This window comes from Carassius carassius, chromosome 6, assembly GCF_963082965.1.
Source record: "Carassius carassius chromosome 6, fCarCar2.1, whole genome shotgun sequence".
NCBI classification, from domain to species: domain Eukaryota; kingdom Metazoa; phylum Chordata; class Actinopteri; order Cypriniformes; family Cyprinidae; genus Carassius; species Carassius carassius.
In genome coordinates this window covers 17,792,068-17,812,867 of record NC_081760.1, presented here as the reverse complement: position 1 = coordinate 17,812,867, position 20,800 = coordinate 17,792,068, and the positions used below count along the sequence as shown (strand labels likewise).

Below are 20,800 nucleotides of genomic sequence, written 5' to 3'. Positions count from 1 at the left end.
AAAGTACTTGTGTATTTAGTTTATTTTTATTCTTACATATCTAATGATGATAGATGTTTTGTCAAAGAAGTATGATTTTATTAATTTATCTATTATTATTGTTATTATTTTATTAGCACCCATTAACCTGAGGTGGCTTAGTTTTATTTCATTTAAAATGTAGGCTCTATTTGTTTTATTTATCATTTTATTATTTTTATTTTTATTTTTTGTATTTGTTGTTCTGTACAGAATGTGTAGCTTTAGTGTGTGTGTGTGTGTGTGTGTGTGTGTGTGTGTGTGTGTGTGTGTGTGTGTGTGTGTGTGTGTGTGTGTGTGTGTGTGTGTGTGTGTGTGTGTGTGTGTGTGTGTGTGTGCGTGCGTGCGTGCGTTGCGCTGTCTGCTGTTCCTCCGGCGGCAGATTCGCTGTGGGTTTGCCATCTTGTTATGGTTCTCGATGCAGTCAGAGTGAATATGAAGTTTATACGATGAATTCGAACAGTATACGATGAATATTTTCGGATATGTCTGTAGGCGTGTGTCATGTCAATCCACAGCAACAGCTGAACTCACTCCATGAGGTTTGGATCCGGTTCCTTGGTTCTGGTTTTGGTTTAGAGCTAATAGCTAACAGCTAAACTCTCTGCGTTTATTGTATTTATTTTGTGAATTTAAATGCACTGAGATCAAATCTTACTCATGATGGCGGAAGACATTCAGAAATCAAACTTTAATGGACTCAGCAAATCAGCCAAATCAGGAGCGTCTAAGAAACTCGTCATAAAGAACTTTAAAGGTGAGATGAACACAACACTAACGTTACAGCTAGTACACAAACGACCAGCAGTGAATCACATGTCTGTGTGTCAAAACAGTGAACTTCCTACACAGCACAGTTATGTAGAGTGTGTTCATTTGGCAGATCACTGGACTTATTATTATTGTTATATAGGTATGTCTATTCAATAATATTATAAATAATATAAATAAATGATGTGTGTGCATTTTACAGACAGACCGAAACTAACAGACTCCTACACTGAAGATACATGGATGAAGCTCAGAGATGCTGTTAGTGCCATTCAGAACAGCACCTCAATCAAATATAACCTGGAGGAGCTTTACCAGGTGAGACCGCAGTAAACCAGATCATGAGTCCATTCAGATTAAATCCTCATATTAACCACCTGAGAAATGAGGATTTGAGATCCAGGTAGTGACACAAGGTCAATATGTGCATTCACCTGTTAATGAAGCACTGCTACTTAAAATTATTATATAGACATACACTACTGCTAAAAAGATAAACGTCTCTTTTGCTCACCAAGGCTGCATTTATCCAGTAAAAAATACAGTAAAAATCCTGGAATATTATTACTGCAGAATGTCACCTTTTTTTTTTGGGGTGATTCAACACATACATGTTTTGCCAGCTAAGAAGACTAGCACTTTTAGAGTTTCATCCCCCATGTGATGTGAGCATAAGTATTGGGACAGTTGACTCACAGGTCTTTTTAAGTGATCAGCTGTGTCCTGTTGCATTAATTGCTCAGATATTAAAAGCAGGGAATGTGTTTTATTAGTTCTAGACATTGCTTCTGCATTCCAAGTCTTTCATTTGATGATGACACACACAAACCAGGAAGAAGACAAGGGAGCTGACTTTTGAGAGAAAAGCAATTTGGATTCTGAAAGAAAAGAGGAACTCAATTAGAGCTATGTCAAAAACAGTGGGCATGGAGAAAAAACAGTTTGAATATCCTGAAAAAGAAAGAAACCACCAGCAAATACAGCAACCAACAATGACTTGGTCAGCTGAGAAAAAAACAACAGTCGTTGATCAGAATCAGAAAGAGCTTTATTGCCAAGTATGCTTGCGCATACAAGAGATGACAGACAAATCATGAAGGCTGTGGAAAAGAACCCTAAAATAAGTGTCTGTAAAATCACCAACCACCTCTAGAAACCTGGAGTGATGGTCTGAGTTCAAGAAAATGCCACAAGACCCATCAGAAAGTGCTTTATATTGCAACAGGAAAATGACCTAAAACACCCTGCTAATTCAGTCAAGCAGTTTATCAGGGCCAAGAAATGGAAGGTCTTTGATTGCCCAAAACAGTCTCCAGATTTAAATACTATTGAACATGAATTTCACCAGCTAAATAGGAGACTAAATGCAGAAACTCAGCAACAGTTGAGTTGCTGTATTAAAGGTTGGGAAAAGTATTTCAATGGATGAAACCAAGAGTCTGTTGATGTCTATGGGTGGCAGACTCACTGCTTTGATTGCATACAAGTTGCTTTAAGTTCAGTTGTCCTAATACTTATGCTCACATTAGATTAGGGAATTAAATTCTAAAAATGTTGTCTTTTTTTATTTGGTAAAACATAAATCTGTTGAAACGGCTAATAATAAAATGAGACATTCTGCAGTTCTGTCTCATATTCATATTTTAATCGGAATATATTGTGATTGGAGGCTGGTTTAGGAATGACAGAGGAATGACAGACACATGCTTTGCATGTTCACTTGTTTACTGAGTGCCCAAACGTATAGGGAAAACTCACGTACATACAAATGGGCGTGGCTTAACATACCAGTCAAACAGCACTTCTATTACACTCCTTCCCTTTAAGATTTAAACATCTTTTTTAGAAATATATATAAAACAATATTACACATTACATCCTTCAACATCTAAAACTATTACACTGAAAACCAAAAGTATTAGAAAACAACTACTAATAAAGCTAACCTTTTTAGGGCAGCACGGACCCTCTTAGTTATCTATGAACAACCTTTTCTGAGAGTGTGGTGTTCACTGGACTTTTTGGAGTCAGGTTCTCTGTATTTCCAGTAATCTCTGGCTCAAAAACTGGCATAGGGTTGCCACCGACAGAAGGAATGTTCATGGCTCCATGTCATCAACATTGACAACTGTCTTTGGTATCTCTAATACACCATGCACAAGAGATCTTTCTGCAACATTTCCCGGCAGCATATGCAGGGCTCCAAACTGCGACTAAAACGGTCGCATTTGCGACCATAAATATTAAAATGCGAGTGAAGTTTTTGCTGAGGTCGCCACTGGCGACTAGGCCTATTTGTTGACATGCTATCTCTTAAAAAATTGCATGTAATGCCTTTTTTCCTTATTGTTTTGCATTCACATCTTTTGTTATGTTTGCGCATTGAGAGAATGCGCATCGAAGTTTTAGTGGGAAAAAGAGTTTTAAACAGTCCTCATCTGCCGCGCAGCAGCGCTGACACACACCTGATAAACGCGCGCGAGAGAGAAATGATGGAGACTTGAAGAGAAAGTGCAGAAAAACAGCGTCTATTTCGTTCATAACTTGAACCAACTACAACAGGTAAAGCTGTCATCTGTGTGGATATTGGTAATATCGTTAACTGTTCTCGTTTATAATCATAATGTCACAGTGTCTGGGTTGTGTTCCCTGGGGTTCCACTAGGTGTCCTCAGTTCCCACGGTGTTTATCATATTATCACTTCCTGTCTCCTTATTTGGACACCTTCCTCCTTGTTTAGTTAATTGATTGTTCCCCACCTGTCTCCTGTTTCCCCATTATCCTTTTGTGTATATAACCCGGTCTGTCTTAGTATGTGTCACGGAGTCGTTGTTTAATTCATGTCCGTCATCTTGTCGTGCTCTTGCCTTGTGTCCTTGTTTGTTTATGTTTGGTTTGGTTTTGTTTGGTATCGACCTCTGCCTGGACTGTTTACCCTTTTGGATTGCCCTTAATAAAAGACTTACTCGCAATTGGTTCTATCTCCGTGCCTCATTGGATCCCTGCCGTGACAGAACGACTCCGTCCTTCTAGGAACCAGCGGTATGTCGTCTTTCCGTTCCCCAGCCAAGATGGCGGAGCGGCGAGCCAAGTATCTTCGGTTGATCGCCCTCCGCCAAGAGGGAAATGAAGTGGGTGCCCTGGCTCAGGTGTTCTGGTCCCTGGCCGAGGGCATGGGCTACAATGATGCGGCCCTCAAGGACTATTTCAATGGCGGGCTGGATGATCCAGTGACTCAGGAGGAGATGGCGCAGTTAGAGACACTGGAATTCTGGGAATTCGTGCGCTACCTGCAGCATCGGCTTCGGTGGGATGCCCCAGCCACTTCTGTCTCTTCCGGCGGGGTGGTCGTCAGCCCAGCACCACTGCCCAGGATGGCAACCAGCCAAGCGCCACAACCCAAGATGACCGCCAGTCCAGCACCACTGCCCAGGATGGCTACCAGCCAAGCGCCACAGCACAAGATGGCCGCTAACCCAGCGCCAATGCCCAAATTGGCCACCGTTCCAGCGCCACAACCCAAGATGGCCGCCAGTCCAGCACCACTGCCCAGGATGGCTACCAGCCAAGCGCCACCATCCAAGATGGCCGCCAGTCCAGCATCACTGCCCAGGATGGCTACCAGCCAAGCGCCACAGCACAAGATGGCCGCTAACCCAGCGCCAATGCCCAAATTTGTCACCGTTCCAGCGCCACAGCCCAAGATGGCCGCCAACCCAGCGCCAATGCCCAAATTGGCCACCAGTCCAGCGCCACAGTACAAGATGGCCGCCAGCCCAGCGCCAATGCCCACTTTGGCCAACGGTTCAGTGCCACAGCCCAAGATGGCCGTCAGCCTAGCGCCACAGCACAAGATGGCCGCTAGCCCAGCGCCAATGCCCAAATTGGCCACCGGTCCAGCGCCACAGTACAAGATGGCCGCCAGTCCAGCACCACAACCCCAGATGGCCGCCAGCCCAGCACCACAGTACAAGATGGCCGCCTGTCCAGAGTCATGTCCCAAGATGGCTGCTTGCCCAGCGCCGCTGCACAGGATGAGAGTCTCAGCTGACCCTCCAGAGTCGAGTCAGGTGCCCGTGGACCCTCCGGAGTCGAGTCAGGTGCCCGTGGACCCTCCGGAGTTGAGTCAGGTGCCCGTGGACCCTCCGGAGTCGAGTCAGGTGCCAGGGGACCCTCCGGAGCCGAGTCAGGTGCCAGTGGACCCTCCGGAGCCGAGTCAGGTGCCAGTGGACCCTCCGGAGTCGAGTCAGGTGCCAGTGGACCCTCCGGAGTCGAGTCAGGTGCCAGTGGACCCTCCGGAGTCGAGTCGCTGATCCTCCAGAGTCAGGGCTAGTCACCGCTGATCCTCCAGAGTCGAGTCAGGTGCCAGGGAACTCTCCAGAGTTAGGGCTTATCACCGATGACCTTCCAGAGTCAGGGCTTATCACCGGTGACCTTCCAGAGTCAGGGCTAGTCACCGATGACCCTCCAGAGTCAGGGCTAGTCACCGATGACCTTCCAGAGTCAGGGCTAGTCACCGATGACCTTCCAGAGTCAGGGCTAGTCACCGATGACCTTCCAGAGCCAGGGCTAGCCACCGATGACCTTCCAGAGTCAGGGCTAGTCATTGATGACCCTCCAGAGTCGAGTCGGGTTCCAGATGACCCTCCAGAGTCAAGGCTAGTCACTGTTAACCCTCCAGAGTCAGGGCTAGTCACCGCTGATGCTCCAGAGTCAGGGCTAGTCACCGTTGACCTTTCAGAGTCAAGTCAAGTCACCTTTGACCTTTCAGAGCTGAGTCAAGTCACCGGTGATCTTCAAGGACTGAGTCAAGTCACCTCTGATCTTCATGATAAAAGGCAAGTCACCTCTGATCTTCATGAACAAAGGCAAGTCACCATTGATCTTCATGAGCAAATGCAAGTCACCAATGATCTTCATGAGCAGTGTCAGGCCAGCACCGATCTTCTGGAGTCCAGTAGAGACACCATGGAATTACCAGAGTCTCGTCCTCCCGTTGATCCGGCCGCACGGAAGTGGTGGGCTTCTGATCCGCCCTGGGGGCTTTGTGCATCGACCACAGGGATGTGGTGGTCTTCTGCTCCGCCCTGGAGGGCTTCCGCTTTGACCACAGGGGGGTGGTGGTCTTCTGCTCCATCCTGGGGGCCTTCCGCCCTGACCACATGGTGGTGGTGGTCTTCTGCTCCGCCCTGGGGAACTCTGGCCTCGACCACAAGGTTGTGGTGGTCTTCTGCTCCGCCCTGGGGGGCTTCCGCTCTGACCACACGGACATGGTGGTCTTCTGCTCCGCCCTGGGGGGCTTCCGCTCTGACCACACGGACATGGTGGTCTTCTGCTCCGCCCTGGGGGGCTTCCGCTCTGACCACACGGACATGGTGGTCTTCCGCTCCGCCCTGGGGGGCGCTTGCCCTGACTACACGGTTGTGGTGGTCTTCCGCTCCGCCCTGGAGGGCTCTGGCCTTGACCACAAGGGTGTGGTGGTCTTCTGCTCCGCCCTGGGGGGCTTCATGTTGTTTTTTTCCTTTGGTTTTTGTGTTAATGTCTGTCCCTGTTCCTTTCTGTTAGTCTGGCCCTCCGTCCCTCCCCCTGAACCTCCTCCTGTCCTCCTCCCTCCTGGTCTTTCTGTGTTGTGTTTACATTCTGGTGCCTGTTCCCCATATTTTTCTTTTCTGGCCCTCCGTCCCTCCCCCTGAGCCTCCACCTGTCCACCTCCCTCCTGGTCTCTGTTTTGTGTCTGTCTTGGAGCGTCTGGGAGCCGCTCCGTAGAAGGGGGGTACTGTCACAGTGTCTGGGTTGTGTTCCCTGGGGTTCCACTAGGTGTCCTCAGTTCCCACGGTGTTTATCATATTATCACTTCCTGTCTCCTTATTTGGTCACCTTCCTCCTTGTTTAGTTAATTGATTGTTCCCCACCTGTCTCCTGTTTCCCCATTATCCTTTTGTGTATATAACCCGGTCTGTCTTAGTATGTGTCACGGAGTCGTTGTTTAATTCATGTCCGTCATCTTGTCGTGCTCTTGCCTTGTGTCCTTGTTTGTTTATGTTTGGTTTGGTTTTGTTTGGTATCGACCTCTGCCTGGACTGTTTACCCTTTTGGATTGCCCTTAATAAAAGACTTACTAGCAATTGGTTCTATCTCCGTGCCTCATTGGATCCCTGCCGTGACACATAAGGCTTCTTCTTAACAAGATCTTAGTCCATACTGTGTTCTGTTAATGCATGAACTTTATTATTTGAAGTGCACTTGCCGTCCAGTAATCGCAAAAAGCTTTGGGCTTTGTTACTTTTTAATTTACAAAGTATCAGCTTTAAAATTATTCAAAATTCATAACAAAATTCAAACAATAAATACAGTTGGTGCTCTTTAAGCGGCCGTTCACATATCGCGCCTAAAAACGCGTGGAAAAACGCTAGGTGCGCCGCTTTCTGATTTTTTTCCAAAAGCCTTAGGCCGGGTTCACACCGCAAGCTGCAGCAGAGCAGAAGCAGCGCGTATTTTTTTCGGTGCCTATGTTAACAGATGAGAGCGTTCACACCGCACGCAGAGGCTGCGCGGCAGAGCGTAGCAGAAGCAGAGCAGAAGCAGCAGTGCCGCGATCGTTTCGGCGCTGGGTCTATTTTTGCTGCGCTGCTGACGCTCAGTTAAAGTGAAAGTACACATTTGATGGACAAAATAAATATGATTTCACACAAAAAGTGCTCTAAATGCACAAAAAAGCACATATAGGGTGTTTTAACAAGAACTGGAGTATGTTAGGAAAGAAAATTAATATAAAAAAATATGTATAGAAGATAAAGTGACAATGATCATGGCCAAAATACACATGTACAGAAACGAAAAAGGATTAATAATTAATGATATCTACTGTGTTTTTTTAGCAAATTACATAAAAAATTTATGATATTTAAAAACACATTTTTCTATTTTTTATTATAATTTTTATTTTTATTATTTTATAATTGGTTTTTTTTTTTTTTTTTTTTTTACAAAATCTGTTAAAGTACTTACAGTTCTATCCAAAAATATTTTTTTTTTGCCAAAATACAAATACAAAAACAACTTTAAATAATTTATATTGCTAGTTTAGCCTTGGAGATTTATTTATTATTAGTAGTAGCTAATGGCAGAAAAACGGATGTCGTGCTGACAATCATAAACAACAGCACGTGGTGTCACAGGCGGTGGTCTTCAGAGTGCACCTGGAAAGACAATAAAGGACGACACTCGTCTCATCGTGAAAGTTGAGAAATATCAAGTTCTTTATGATCCACACAATGTACTTTACAAAGACTTGCAGGAGAAGGAAAAAGCATGGGATGAAGTTGCAGCGGCTCTTATTGCAGATGATAAGTAATTTTATAGTGTTTTTGATGCTTTCGCTGGCACACGAGCGAACAACTCCTATTTGATTCAAAATTGATTCAATTGGAACCATTTATTTACAATTTCTAAATTACACAAGCACACAAATAACAAAAGCAGGTGATACATATAATAAACAAGTAAATGCTGATTTCAAGATGAGCAGGAAGTCAAGGCTGTGAACCATTTACAATATACACATACTTTAAAACCGTTTATTAAATTGGTTTTCAGGGTGTCCTTTGGTAAATTTGATTACAAACAAACCCAGTGACAAGATGGTAATATGCACCATGTTCTCTCGTCGGTTAATGGGATGAACCCAAAGTATGCGTCTTTTTAGTCTCCTTAATAACAAATATAGCGCGATGGCCTTTCTTCTATCAACAACACGTACTGCACGGAAAACAAAGACAGCAAAACAAAGATGCAACAAAAGTAACAATGAAATTATTCATTAAAAAAAGCTTCTTGCCAAGTGTTTTTATTTAAATGGAAATAAAGCAATGCGAACGTACCCATTATAGAGTACTCTGACCAAAATCCGCTGTTCAGTTGCGCGCTTCCTCCGCTGCCGGTGTGAAAGCAAAATAGGCGCGCGCTGCTTCTGCTCTGCCTACCTGCTGCTAACGCGCTGCTTCTGCTCTGCTGCAGCTTGCAGTGTGAACCCGGCCTTAGGGCTCTTGCGCTCCTGAGATGTCTGCCGTTGCTAAGCAACCATGACCTGCTCTCTCCATAAATATCAGCAAAGGATAAATGGATTTGCAGCACTAAAAATCGCTTGCAGCAGCTCTGTTACTAAATTTATTTTAAAATGGCAATCCATATACAGCTATGATCAGCTGTTCCTTCATCTTGGCTGAGCTTTCAACGTTGGTACTGGAAAGGATAAAGCTGATTGGTTGGTTCTTGTCACATGACCTGCGGTGCGCTTGCGGGATTCTGAAAAGTTGAGATGTTTTTAACTCGATGCGGTGCGGGCGCGCCTGGAAAAAAACGAGCGCGTCGCTTTCATTATGAGCACGCACGCATACCGCGCGCCTACATTTGAAATAACGAACTTGAGCGCGCAAAAGACGGGACATGTGAACGGCCCCTAATGCGGCAGGCGCGATCGCGAGTAGTGCCTCAGTTCAAGCAGCACGTGAACCTATCATACCTTGCTCTTTACTACTAGAGTACATAATGAACATGAATTAACATCAAAAGGTAGGCTATTTTATAAGAGATTCTACAGTACAACACTTTCAAACTGCGGTAAACGTGTAAAGCTTGTAAACATTGCAACGTAATATTAACCTCAGTAACCTTTCGGTGTCCATAAGCTCATCATTCAGTTAAAAAAATAACTATAAAGAGGAGCATTTTGCTATATTTATCAGCTATTGAATTTTTTATATTTTTACTTAACCTGTTGTCTACATGATTCAACTCCTATAAAATGTAATTTTACTATTTAAGAAAAACAGACTGAAAGTGTGAAAGACATGCACTCTTAAAAATAAAGGAGATTAAAAGGTTCTTCACAGAACAATTTTGGTTCCACAAAGAACCATTCAGTCAAAGGCTCTTTGAAGAACAATCTCTTTCTGACCTTTTCATAATCTGTTATTGTCTTCAAATGTTAAAGGTTCTTTATGAAACCATTTAGACAGGCAAAAAGGTTCTTCTATGGCAGGGCTATTCAATTGGCGGCCCGCGGGCCACATGCGGCCCGGAAGCAACCTCCAAATGGCCCAGCCCGTGGTCCCGCCAAAAACGCACATCCCTATGTAAACTCATTCAGTAGTACAGACCGAGTAGCCTAGCAACAACGCAAACAATGCAGAGCGCGTGCCGGTAATGTTAGTAGCCTAGATTACTATCAATATGTCTTTCTCAACACTGAAACGTAAAATTGCCAATGAAAACCGCCAGTTTAACCCTGTCTGGACTGACAAATACTTGTTTATTTTGCCGCCACATCCAAACGCCAAACCGATGTGTTTAATTTGTAACGAGTGCGTCGCAGTATTTAAAGATTACAATGTGCGGAGGCACCACGTTGAGAAACACCAGACTTTCCGCACCAATTTTCCCGAGGGATCTCAAGAGAGGGCAGCAAAAGTGCAAAGTTTGATTGCATCTTACAACCGGAGCAGTACTACCATGGTGCGGTCATTTACTGCCCAAGAGAGAGCTACCGCAGCATCCCTTCGTGTTTCCTGGATTTTGGCAAAAAAGAAAAGGCCATTCACAGACTCTGAAACCGTGAAGGACTGTATGCTGGCTGTCGTGGATGAGGTGATAAATGACGATAAAATCAAAACGAGCGTGGTATCTGCTATAAAAAACGTACCCCTGTCAGATACTTCCAACATTCGTAGGGTTGAAATTCTTGCTGCAGATGTGTATGAAACACTGTTAGGAGACCTGGTGAAAGCTGATACTATGTCTATAGCAGTAGATGAGTCCACAGACGAAACTGATACTGCTCAGTTGTGCATATATGTCCGTTTTTTTGACAGCAAATGCTTCAGAGAGGAGCTGCTCTGCCTACTGCCTTTAGAAGGACACACAACTGGCGATATAGTCTTTGGGAAAATTTCTGCTTTTTTTAAAGACAATGGTCTGGATATGACGCGTGTGTGCATGCTTGTGACAGATGGGGCTCCATCCATGACAGGGAAAGTGAATGGTTTGGCAGCACGTTGGTCCGCTGTTGCACCTCAGTTGATCTCGTTACACTGCATTGTGCATCAGGCGGTGTTGTGCGCAAAACTAAGCGGGACGCTCAAAACGATCATGGACAACGGGATGGCTACAATTAATTTTATTCGCTCCACATCAAGCCTCCAACACCGCTTGTTCCGCATGCTGCTGTCAGAAATGTCTGCTGAGCACCACGACCTGCTTTTGCATAATGACGTGAGGTGGCTGTCAAAAGGCAAAGCACTGGAGCGTTTCTGTGGTCTCAGAGAGGAGATCATAACTTTTCTCCGCAACAGCAAGCAAAAAAAGGCAGAAACGCACTTGAGTCGCATACTGGACGACAACTTCATGGCAGATGCCTGCTTTCTGAGCGACATATTCAAACACCTGAATGATCTCAATTTGGCACTACAAGGCAGAGACAAAACTGTAATCGACCTTGTGGAACAGATGCGCGCATTCCCAGTTAAACTGGACCTTTTCGCAACAGATTTGAGCACAGGCCAAATGCTGCATTTTCCGACACTCCGCAAATGCATCTCATCCCCCACACAAATCACGGATGTGATGACAGAATTCATTGCGAGGTTGAAAATGAACTTTGCTGCTCGATTGGATGGACTTGTTCTGCCCACAGAGATGGCAGTTTTTGTCAGAGACCCGTTCACTGTTGCAATAGAAGGGGACTTATCCGCCAGAGCAAAGCAACTGGTTCCTTCCATTGACGAGGGGAAATTCGCACTCGAACTTGTTGACATGCGGTCATCTGTAACCATGGCACAGGAGCTTTGCACTAACGGGCCTACAGTGTTTTGGACTAATGTCAACGTACATCAGTTCCCTAACGTTAAGAAAGTAGCGATCGTCATGCTCAGTATGTTTGGATCAACTTACACATGTGAGTCAAGTTTTTCACACATAAACTCCATAAAAAGCAACTCTCGTTGCTCCCTGACTGATCGTACTCTCCACCAATGCCTTCGGATTGCATTGACAACTTACGAGCCTAAAGTCACTGCTCTCGTTCAAAACAAAAAATGTCACTTCTCCCACTAAATTAGGTGGGTAATTGTAGCCTACATTAATATAATGTTGGATGTGTAACAAATGCATGCCTAATCACAAATGTGGAGATTTAAAATATGTTCCCTCTGTATGTGCAATATGTGCAGTAGTCCACCTTGTATTCATGTGTTAGTTATAGCCTAGTTGTGAATACTGTGCACTTTTTATTTTATGCACTTTGAGATGTTCCTGGGTCAAATGTGAGCAAGATGAGTATTTTGTTTCAAAAGGAAACTTAATGTTATTGCTTATCTACTACAGTGCAGTATTTTTTTTTTTTTACTTTTTTTTTGCACTTTGAGATGTTCCTGGGTCAAATGTGAGCAAGATGAGTATTTTGTTTCAAAAGGAAACTTAATGTTATTGCTTATCTACTACTGTGCAGTATTTTTTTATGCACTTTGAGATGTTCCTGGGTCAAATGTGAGCAAGATGAGTATTTTGTTTCAAAAGGAAACTTAATGTTATTGCTTATCTACTACTGTGCAGTATTTTTTATTTTATTTTTTTTGCACTTTGTGATCAGATAGGTCAGATATGTAGCCTAGGTAGGCCAAGGCAAGAGATGCTTAGGTCAGTTTTTTTTTTTTTTTGTAAGTGGAAAAATTAGGGGCTACCTCAGATTCTGTTCAGTTAGCTCTTTTATTGTATTTGTATGCACCTTTTGATATGCAAACTGACCAAAGTTAAAAGAGAAACAATGAATAAACCTTACATGTATTCAATACATTTGTTTGTGTTGGTTTTGAAATGTGTCATTACGAGTTTATTTCGCCGCTGAAATAACTGGCCAAGCTAACCTTCTTGGTTTGAAAATCTGGCCCAATTGAATTTGTAATTGAATAGCCCTGTTCTATGGTATCATGAAGCACCTTTATTTTTAAGAGAGTATGACAACATTTACAGGATGCATTGAGGAGGACCCCAAACTATACTCAGGGGCCAAGTGATGCTTATGGTCCATGATATTGGTACAGATTTTGTGTAATAAACAATGCATGACTGTATGTTTCAAGTTGGAAAAGACATTTAGCTCCCACTTTAAGTGAACCTTCATTCCCAGGTCATCTACAAGATGGATTAAAATGCTGATAAAGTCAAGAAAAGATGAGACATAAACACGTCAGTATGATTAAAAAGTTAAAATGTAAAAATAATTTAAATAAAACGCATAAAACATGTTTATTCTGTGGCACCTAAAAAAATCATTTGGCACCTAAGTTTTTTTCTTATAGGAGCCAATGGCTCCTTACTCGATTTTTTTGTTTGGAGCCCTGATATGGTCCACAGGCACAGTGTGCTGCCTTTGACCCTCCTGTACCAAATAATTTATAGGACCCTTCCGCTCAGTTGAAGACATCAGCACCACCCCTAACCATTTTGAATGACTGTTGACTTTTTCTGCAAAATAAATGTGGATTCTCTACCATGGCCACTCTGGCCATCTCCACGGGGGAAGGGGTGCCACTGCAGGGGGCAATAGCTACAGCTCCTCACTCTTTCTTCAATGCAGCTAATCTAAGGTAACAAGGCCACCACAGGTAGCTGCGAACCAGGGCCTTCTTACGGCAAATTCCCAGATGCTCATCATAGCTCGTCTAGTAATCTGGGTCTTTATTTGGGTGGAATTATGACATGCATACCCAATAACAAAGTCAAAGTCAACTTTATTTATATAGCGCTTTAAACAAAATACATTGCGTCAAAGTAACTGAACAACATTCATTAGGAAAACAGTGTCAATAATGAAAAAATTATAGTTAAAGGCAGTTCATCATTGAATTCAGTTATGTTATCTCCGTTCAATTAAATTAAATTAAATAACACACAGCCTTGGTCCTTTGACAATTCATTTCAGAATGTAAAGTATGGTTTCAGCCTCTTCTGAGCCTCTCTCTGACATTTACAGTATAATTCCACACTTTGCATAGTGTTGGATCTTTCTATGTTGCTTGTCCTATGTGCTTAGCAGACAAAGGGAGCTCATCCAACTGGGAAAAGTAGAACACACTTCCTTCTTCTCCGATACAGTCTTTGCCCGTAGTTGGTAGTCTGGACATTGCATCAGCATTCATGTGGTCCGCTGTTTTGTGGTACTCAATATCATAATTATAAGCCATCAGCACTAAAGCCCAGTGCTGCATTCTAAGGGCTTCCAAGGTTGCTATTGCTGCCTTCGGTCCAAGTATTGCAAGCAAAGGCTTGTGGTCGGTAATGAGTGTGAACTTCCGTCCATAGATATATTTGTGGAACTTTTTAACCCCATAGATGATGGGCAAGGTTTCATGTTCTATTTCGGCATACTTTTTTCTCATTTTCAGTCAGTGTGCGGTAGGCAAATGCTATAGGGCACTCTTCAGCATTGTCCATAATGTGCAAGATCACGTCACCCATCCCCTAAGGCACAGTTACTCATTGCGCGGCTTGCGAGCCGCATGCGGCTCGTCAAGCTATAACTGGTGGCTCGCATAGTAGCTTACAGTATCACACTGCCACTTGCCTTCAGAGCATGTGAGGCGGGAGCGAGCGGGAAGCGAGCGGGCGGATCTTGGACAGAGCGCAGAGCGGCAATTTCAAAAGGACGGTGGACGGAGCGTCGCATTTCCCGCTCCAATTTCACTCTGCTCACACCACAAGTCTGAAGCATGCTCATTCAAGCCTGACCCTGAATCCATTAGTCTTGCACAGTCATCAACAGTAGACTATTTTCAAGCAAAACTCGGCTCAATAATGGAGTTCAAAAAGTAAAATGAGAATTCATACAGGTGTAGCCTATCAATATAAGTCGCTCCGGAGTAGCCTATAAGGCGAATCAGTCAAAAAATGCGCCATGAAGAAGAAATAACATATAGGCCTAGACTCGCACTGGACTATAAGTCGCATTTATTTAGAAATGTATAAAAAAAAAAATCTTAAGGACGGGACAGTTCTCCGTTACGGACGTGAGCGCTCTGACAGCGGCACTAAGACTGCTTTAAAACTTTCACTGAGACCTCAAACAGAAAGCACAAAGCCTGTCTTTAAAATTTGATTTCGTTTTGTATTAATTGTATCTTAATTTTAATCAAGGTTTCATCAACCAATTGTCTGGATTTAATAAGAAGTAAATAGAAAATAGATAACCACGATACGAAGGAGCCGGTGTGAACCTGGAGTTTGTCTCATGAATGAACCGAAACTCAGCGTATAGCCTACTTGCCTCACAGACCCGACAAATAGGCTATATATAAAGATTGAAATGTCTACTTTTAAACAAAACAATTCAAAACGAAAGAAAACAGACTGCTCTCCCTCCCGTATAAAATGTGCATTTCTCTCAGGTGCGTTCACTACTGCGAAGATCACGAGTCAGCATCTTTCTAGCCGACAGACATAAAAAAAAATTAAATGTCTTCTGCTATATTTTACATATTCATAATCATTAATTTTGCCGGTTCGTTGTGACAGCTTTTAGGTGCCCTTAAATGTTACATGAATGCATCAGCACTGAAAACATAGAGATTTTTTTTTCTTTTGGGGGCATTTTGTTTGACATGCATGCCAGCTTTCACTCATCCCACTATTAAAGTAAATCTGTTCTTAAACGAAAATGTATTGGCCGTGTTATTTCTTTTTTGTGGGATGTCCAATTTATATGTAGAAATGCACATTTGCAAAGGTGACTTAGTATGTTGTCGTAAAAGTGGCTCGCCTTTTGATTTTTCTCTGCCAATGTGGCTCTTGTGAAAAAAATAGTGAGGATCACTGCCCTAAGGTGAGACATTGCTTGCTAATTTAAGGGGTCGGGTCCCGTCATAATGTACCAGCACTGTACTATTGAGCAGCAGTTGTTTAATAATAATAATTCATTACATTTATATAGCGCTTTTCTAGGCACTCAAAGTGCTTTACATAGTCAGGGGGTATCTCCTCATCCACCACCGGTGTGCAGCATCCACCTGGATGATGCGACGGCAGCCATATTGCGCCAGAACGCCCACCACACACCAGCTTACTGGTGGAGAGGAGACAGAGTGATGAAGCCAATCAGCAGATATGGGGATTGTTAGGAGGCCATGATGGTCGGAGGCCAATGGGCGAATTTAGCCAGGATGCCTGGGATTTTTAATGACCACAGAGAGTCAGGACCTCGGTTTAACGTCTCATCCGAAGGACGGTGCTTGTTGACAGTATAGTGTCCCCATCACTACACTGGGGTGCTAGGACCCACACAGACAACAGGGTGAGCACCCCCTGCTGGCCTCACTAGCACCTCTTCCAGCAGCAACCTAGTTTTCACAGGAGGTCTCCCATCCAGGTACTGACCAGGCTCAGCCCTGCTTAGCTTCAGTGGAAACCGGTCTTGGGCTCCAGGGTGATATGGCTGCCGGTTTAGCTTCCTCAAAAGCTGTGTCACATGCCGAAGGCCAGTTTCAAGTTTGCTTGTGTTTTAGCCAATTGTGTAAAGGCTGCAGCCAGCTGGACAGAATTTTCAAAAACCGACCATAGTAGCTCAAGAAGCCTATTAAAGTGATCATCCCTATCCCCTTGGAGTGGAGACTTTGGAGTGAGCAGGGCATGCGGTGTCATTAAGTAGTCATAAGGAATGCACTTTGCAAAAGGAGCGACATAATTTCCTCATTATCTTCCACTGACATGTTCCCGTGACAGCGCAGTACGTGTCCGTCAGCAGATCCCTACTGCAATTTTTTCCTCAGTTGGGTATAGACCCTCTTTGTCGATGCGGTTGCCTAAATACTGAACTCTGGCTTGCATGAACCTACACTTGGAAAGTTTTACTCAAAGTCCATACCCCTCTAGTCTGGAAAGCACTTCATCCAGTCTCCTAAATTGAACCTCTTTTGTACTGGCAGTGATAAGGATGTCATCAAGGAAACAGGTGACATGATCTAGCCCTTGCAGGATTTGATCCACGACAGCCTGGAAAATAAAAGGAGTACTGGCCACTCCATAACTGAGGCAATGATACTTGTACAGGCCACGGTGAGTATTTATTGTGAGGTATTTTTCTGAGTGCTGGTCTAATTTTAATTGCGGATATGCATGCGACAAGTCGAGTTTGCTAAACAACGTTCTGCCCGCCAACTAAGTGAACAATCTTCTGTGTTGGACAGCAGATATGTTTCCTCTTAGGTTCTGGTTTATAGTGACTTTATATTCATCACAGATGCGAATGGACTTTTTTGCATGACTACAATTGGGGCTGCCCATTTACTTCTTTCATTCTTGGATATTGTGCCTATTTTTTCCAGTCTTTCCAGTTCTTTTTCCATCGCTTCTCGTAAAGCATATGAAACAGGTTTTGCTTTCTGAAAGATCAGAGTTGCATCAGGACCAACTAGGATGGTAGCTTTAAAATTTGTAACTTTAATCTCTTAACTGTCACCCGTCTTCTCTGTGGGACGACTAAGTTTACTTCACTATATTACAGTAAACTCCTAATCTAATCATGACAAACTACAGTACAGACCAAAAGTTTGGACACACCTTCTCATTCAAAGAGTTTTCTTTATTTTCATGACTATGAAAATTGTAGAGTCACACTTGACGCGTCATCAAAAAAAAAAGCATGGAGGCTACAGCAGCATGTAGCAAGGAGGCGTATGATCATTTAAAATAATTTTATGATGTTTATGACAAGGTCGGTGAGGATGGGAGAAATCTCACTTTTCTGTGCAAACTTTGCCCGTCGTCTTTCAAAAAGAAAATCCGCACTTCAGTTACATCCACAGCAAACCTGAAACGCCACATTTGAACTGAAGCACCCGGCTAGCCTTTCAAGGTATGTGAAAGCAAATAAAAAATCAAAAGACAGTCAGGACAGATCCTCGACCCAAACCCCATTAACTGCGTACTGTAGCGGCTCCGTTGTCATCTCCCAATTTTGAAAAATAATAGTTCGCAGCAACATATGGAAAAAAAACTATGAATTAGTTCATTTTTGGAACTGTGAACTTAGTTCAAAATTTTGAAGTTTGAACTATAATCTGAACTAGTTAATTTTCAAATTTGTGAACTGAACTTTGAACTAGTTCATGTAGAAAGTGAACTTTCCCAACACTGCCATTATCATTATATTAGTTGAAACTGGTCTTAGAACGACAATATTATCGTTTATCGCTATAATTTCTTGGACAATTTATCGTCCAGCAAAATTTTTATCGTGACAACCCTATTCTATAGCACATTTAAAAGCAACACAGTTACGCCAAAGTGCAGTACAAAAACACACTATATAAAAAGCATAATATAAAAAAAAAAAAAAAAAAAAAATATATATATATATATATATATATATATATATATATATATATGCATTATATGAATTATATGAAAAAAAACTCATTATAATAAGAGCAAACTGACATCAATCAAATGCCAGAGAAAACAGACTTAAAACTGGCTAGTGAAGGAACAAGTCTCACATTTACAGGCAAACTATTCCAAAGTTTAGGAGCTACAGCTGAAAAAGCCGGACCACCCTATGTTTTACAGCGACAACGTGGGACAGTTAAGAGAAGTAAGGAATCAGAAGGTCACTGATATATTTTGGTGCAAGACCAGATAAAGCCTTGTACACAAAAACAGCTATTTTAAAATCAATTCTTAACTTTACAGGGAGCCTGTATGTAGGGCCTGTAGGGACGTAATGTAGGCAGTAATGTGATCCCTCTTTTTTGTTTGAGGAAGGAGCCTCACTGCAGCATTTTGGACAATTTGCAGACGAGAAATCGCAGTTTGAGGCAGGCCACAATAAAGGGAAATACAGTAATCCAGGTGTGATGTTATGAAGGCATGGACTACAGTCTCCAGATCTTTGTGAGGCAAAAACTGTTTCAGTTAAGCAATTGATCTCAGATGGAAGAAGCTGCCCTTTACCACTCTGCTAATTTGTTTCTCAAAGTTGAGTAACGAATTAAATTTAACCCCAAGATTTCTTACATGGGTTTGAGCATTGGCAGAGAGAGACCCTAAATTAAAAACAGATTAAGTCCTAGAGTGGCCTAAAATCAGAATTTCACTTTTGCTTTTGTTTAATTGCAAAAAATTATTAGCCATCCAACCTCTTATCTCCTCAAAACAGTTGTAGAATCACATCCACAAGCACATCCAAAGAATCACTGCTGTCAGTTTTTGCTGGAAGATAGAATTGTGTATCGTCAGCATAGCAGTGGTATTAAATCTTATATTTATTAAAAATGGCACCCAAGGGAAGCATGCAAAATGAAAAAAGAAGAGGGCCTAAAATGGATCCTTGGGGTACATCACATGACAAAGGAGCTGACGAAGAAGAAAACTTCCCAATGCTCACTGAGAAAGTTCTGTCTTTAAGATAATAGGCCAACCACTGCAGAGCGACACCCCGAATACCCACCAACTTTTCCAACCGATGTAACAGAATACTATGATCAATTGTATCGAAAGCTGCACTTAAATCCAACAAAATAAGAACCTCATGTAAACCAGTATCGAGCACTTGCAAAAGGTAATTGCTTACTTTCAACAGTGCAGTTTCTGTGCTGTGCAGTGATCTAAAACCCGACTGAAAAGTATCTAAAGTATCTTGTAGATATAGGCATTCAACTGATGATAAACAATTCTCTCTAATAGATTTGAGATGGGGCTGAAGTTACTGAGGATAGATGAGTCAAGATGAGGTTTCTTAAGTGTGACGTGACATACAGCCAAGTATGGTGACCCATACTCAGAATTCGTGCCCTGCATTTAACCCATCCAAAGTGCACACACACCGTGAACACACACCCGGAGCAGTGGGCAGCCATGCTGCGGTGCCCGGGGAGCATTCGGGGGTTCAGTGCCTTGCTGAAGGGCACCTAAGTCGTGGTATTGCCGGCCAGAGACTCGAATCAACAAGCTTAGGTTTAGGAGTTAAACTCTCTAACCGCTAGGCCACGACCCCCCCCCCCCCCCCCAAAAAAAAAAAAACTCGTTACAAAAATTGCAAACCGACCGAGTTTTGACCGAGTTTAAGACAATTGATTTGGTGCTAAATCCCTTAACTGCCCCTTCTCTTGATCCGTCTCGGGAAAACTGTGATAAGTTTAAACAAATAAAAATTATAATAAAATATTGAATATTAAGGCTTCATTAAGCAGAGGTGAACCACAGCATGTTTGAAACTAGCTGGTACAATTCCATTTGCTTTGGTACAGTTCATTTTCGCTCTGCCTTATGACACTCTTGTCTAAGAGTGCAGGTTTTATCATTTACATTGCCCTTTCCCTTCGCTTTCCTTAGCTTAAGCGGAGCAACAGACAACTCCTTGTTGAATTTCGGAGGCCTATAAACCAGTGCAAATAATACAGGACCCCCTATACTGACTCTCATTAACTGCATTTCAAAGCTGGAGAACACATTTGTATTGAATTTTTTGTTTTTAAATTTTAAAACAGTAGCAACATCACCACCATGACCAGAAAGTCTAGGAGTGCTAAAAAAAAAGCACAATCAGGAGGAGAAAGTTCACCAAGAGATGATAGTTCATCCTGTTTCATCCATATTTCAGTCACAAATAAAAAATCAAGTGAATTTGTGATGAAAAGTCATTTAAAATAATTTGTTTGCTAGAGACCTCCCATTTATCAAGACCATCCTCACCTTCTGCGGCATATTATGCAGATCTGAGGATGATTAGAAAATTATTATTATAATTAGACAAATATAGTAGCCAAGATCCAAAGCAGCAAGGTAGAGAGAACTAAGAACATTAGCACAGATGTAACATACAAAAGCAGTGATCTTCATCCTTGTAATACCTCTGCAGCCTGCAGTCAATCCCAGGCCACTGCAAATCCAAACCATACAACACTGCAAATCCAGACCATACAACACAGGCAATAAACATCGAGCGTCTCCCAAGGCTCATCAGCAG

General features: G+C 42.8%; 1 protein-coding gene across 1 annotated transcript in view; it reads left to right on the top strand.

The window, feature by feature from the left end:
• The first annotated feature begins 381 nt into the window (after positions 1-381).
• The window catches only part of cul4a (cullin 4A), a 49,724-nt gene continuing 29,305 nt past the window's right edge, over positions 382-20,800 (top strand). Inside the window, exons 1-2 of the mRNA XM_059552328.1 lie at positions 382-775; positions 992-1,107. Of these exons, the coding sequence (XP_059408311.1) occupies positions 679-775; positions 992-1,107 (213 nt within the window). The 5' untranslated portion in view covers positions 382-678. The remainder of the gene's footprint in view (positions 776-991; positions 1,108-20,800) is intronic.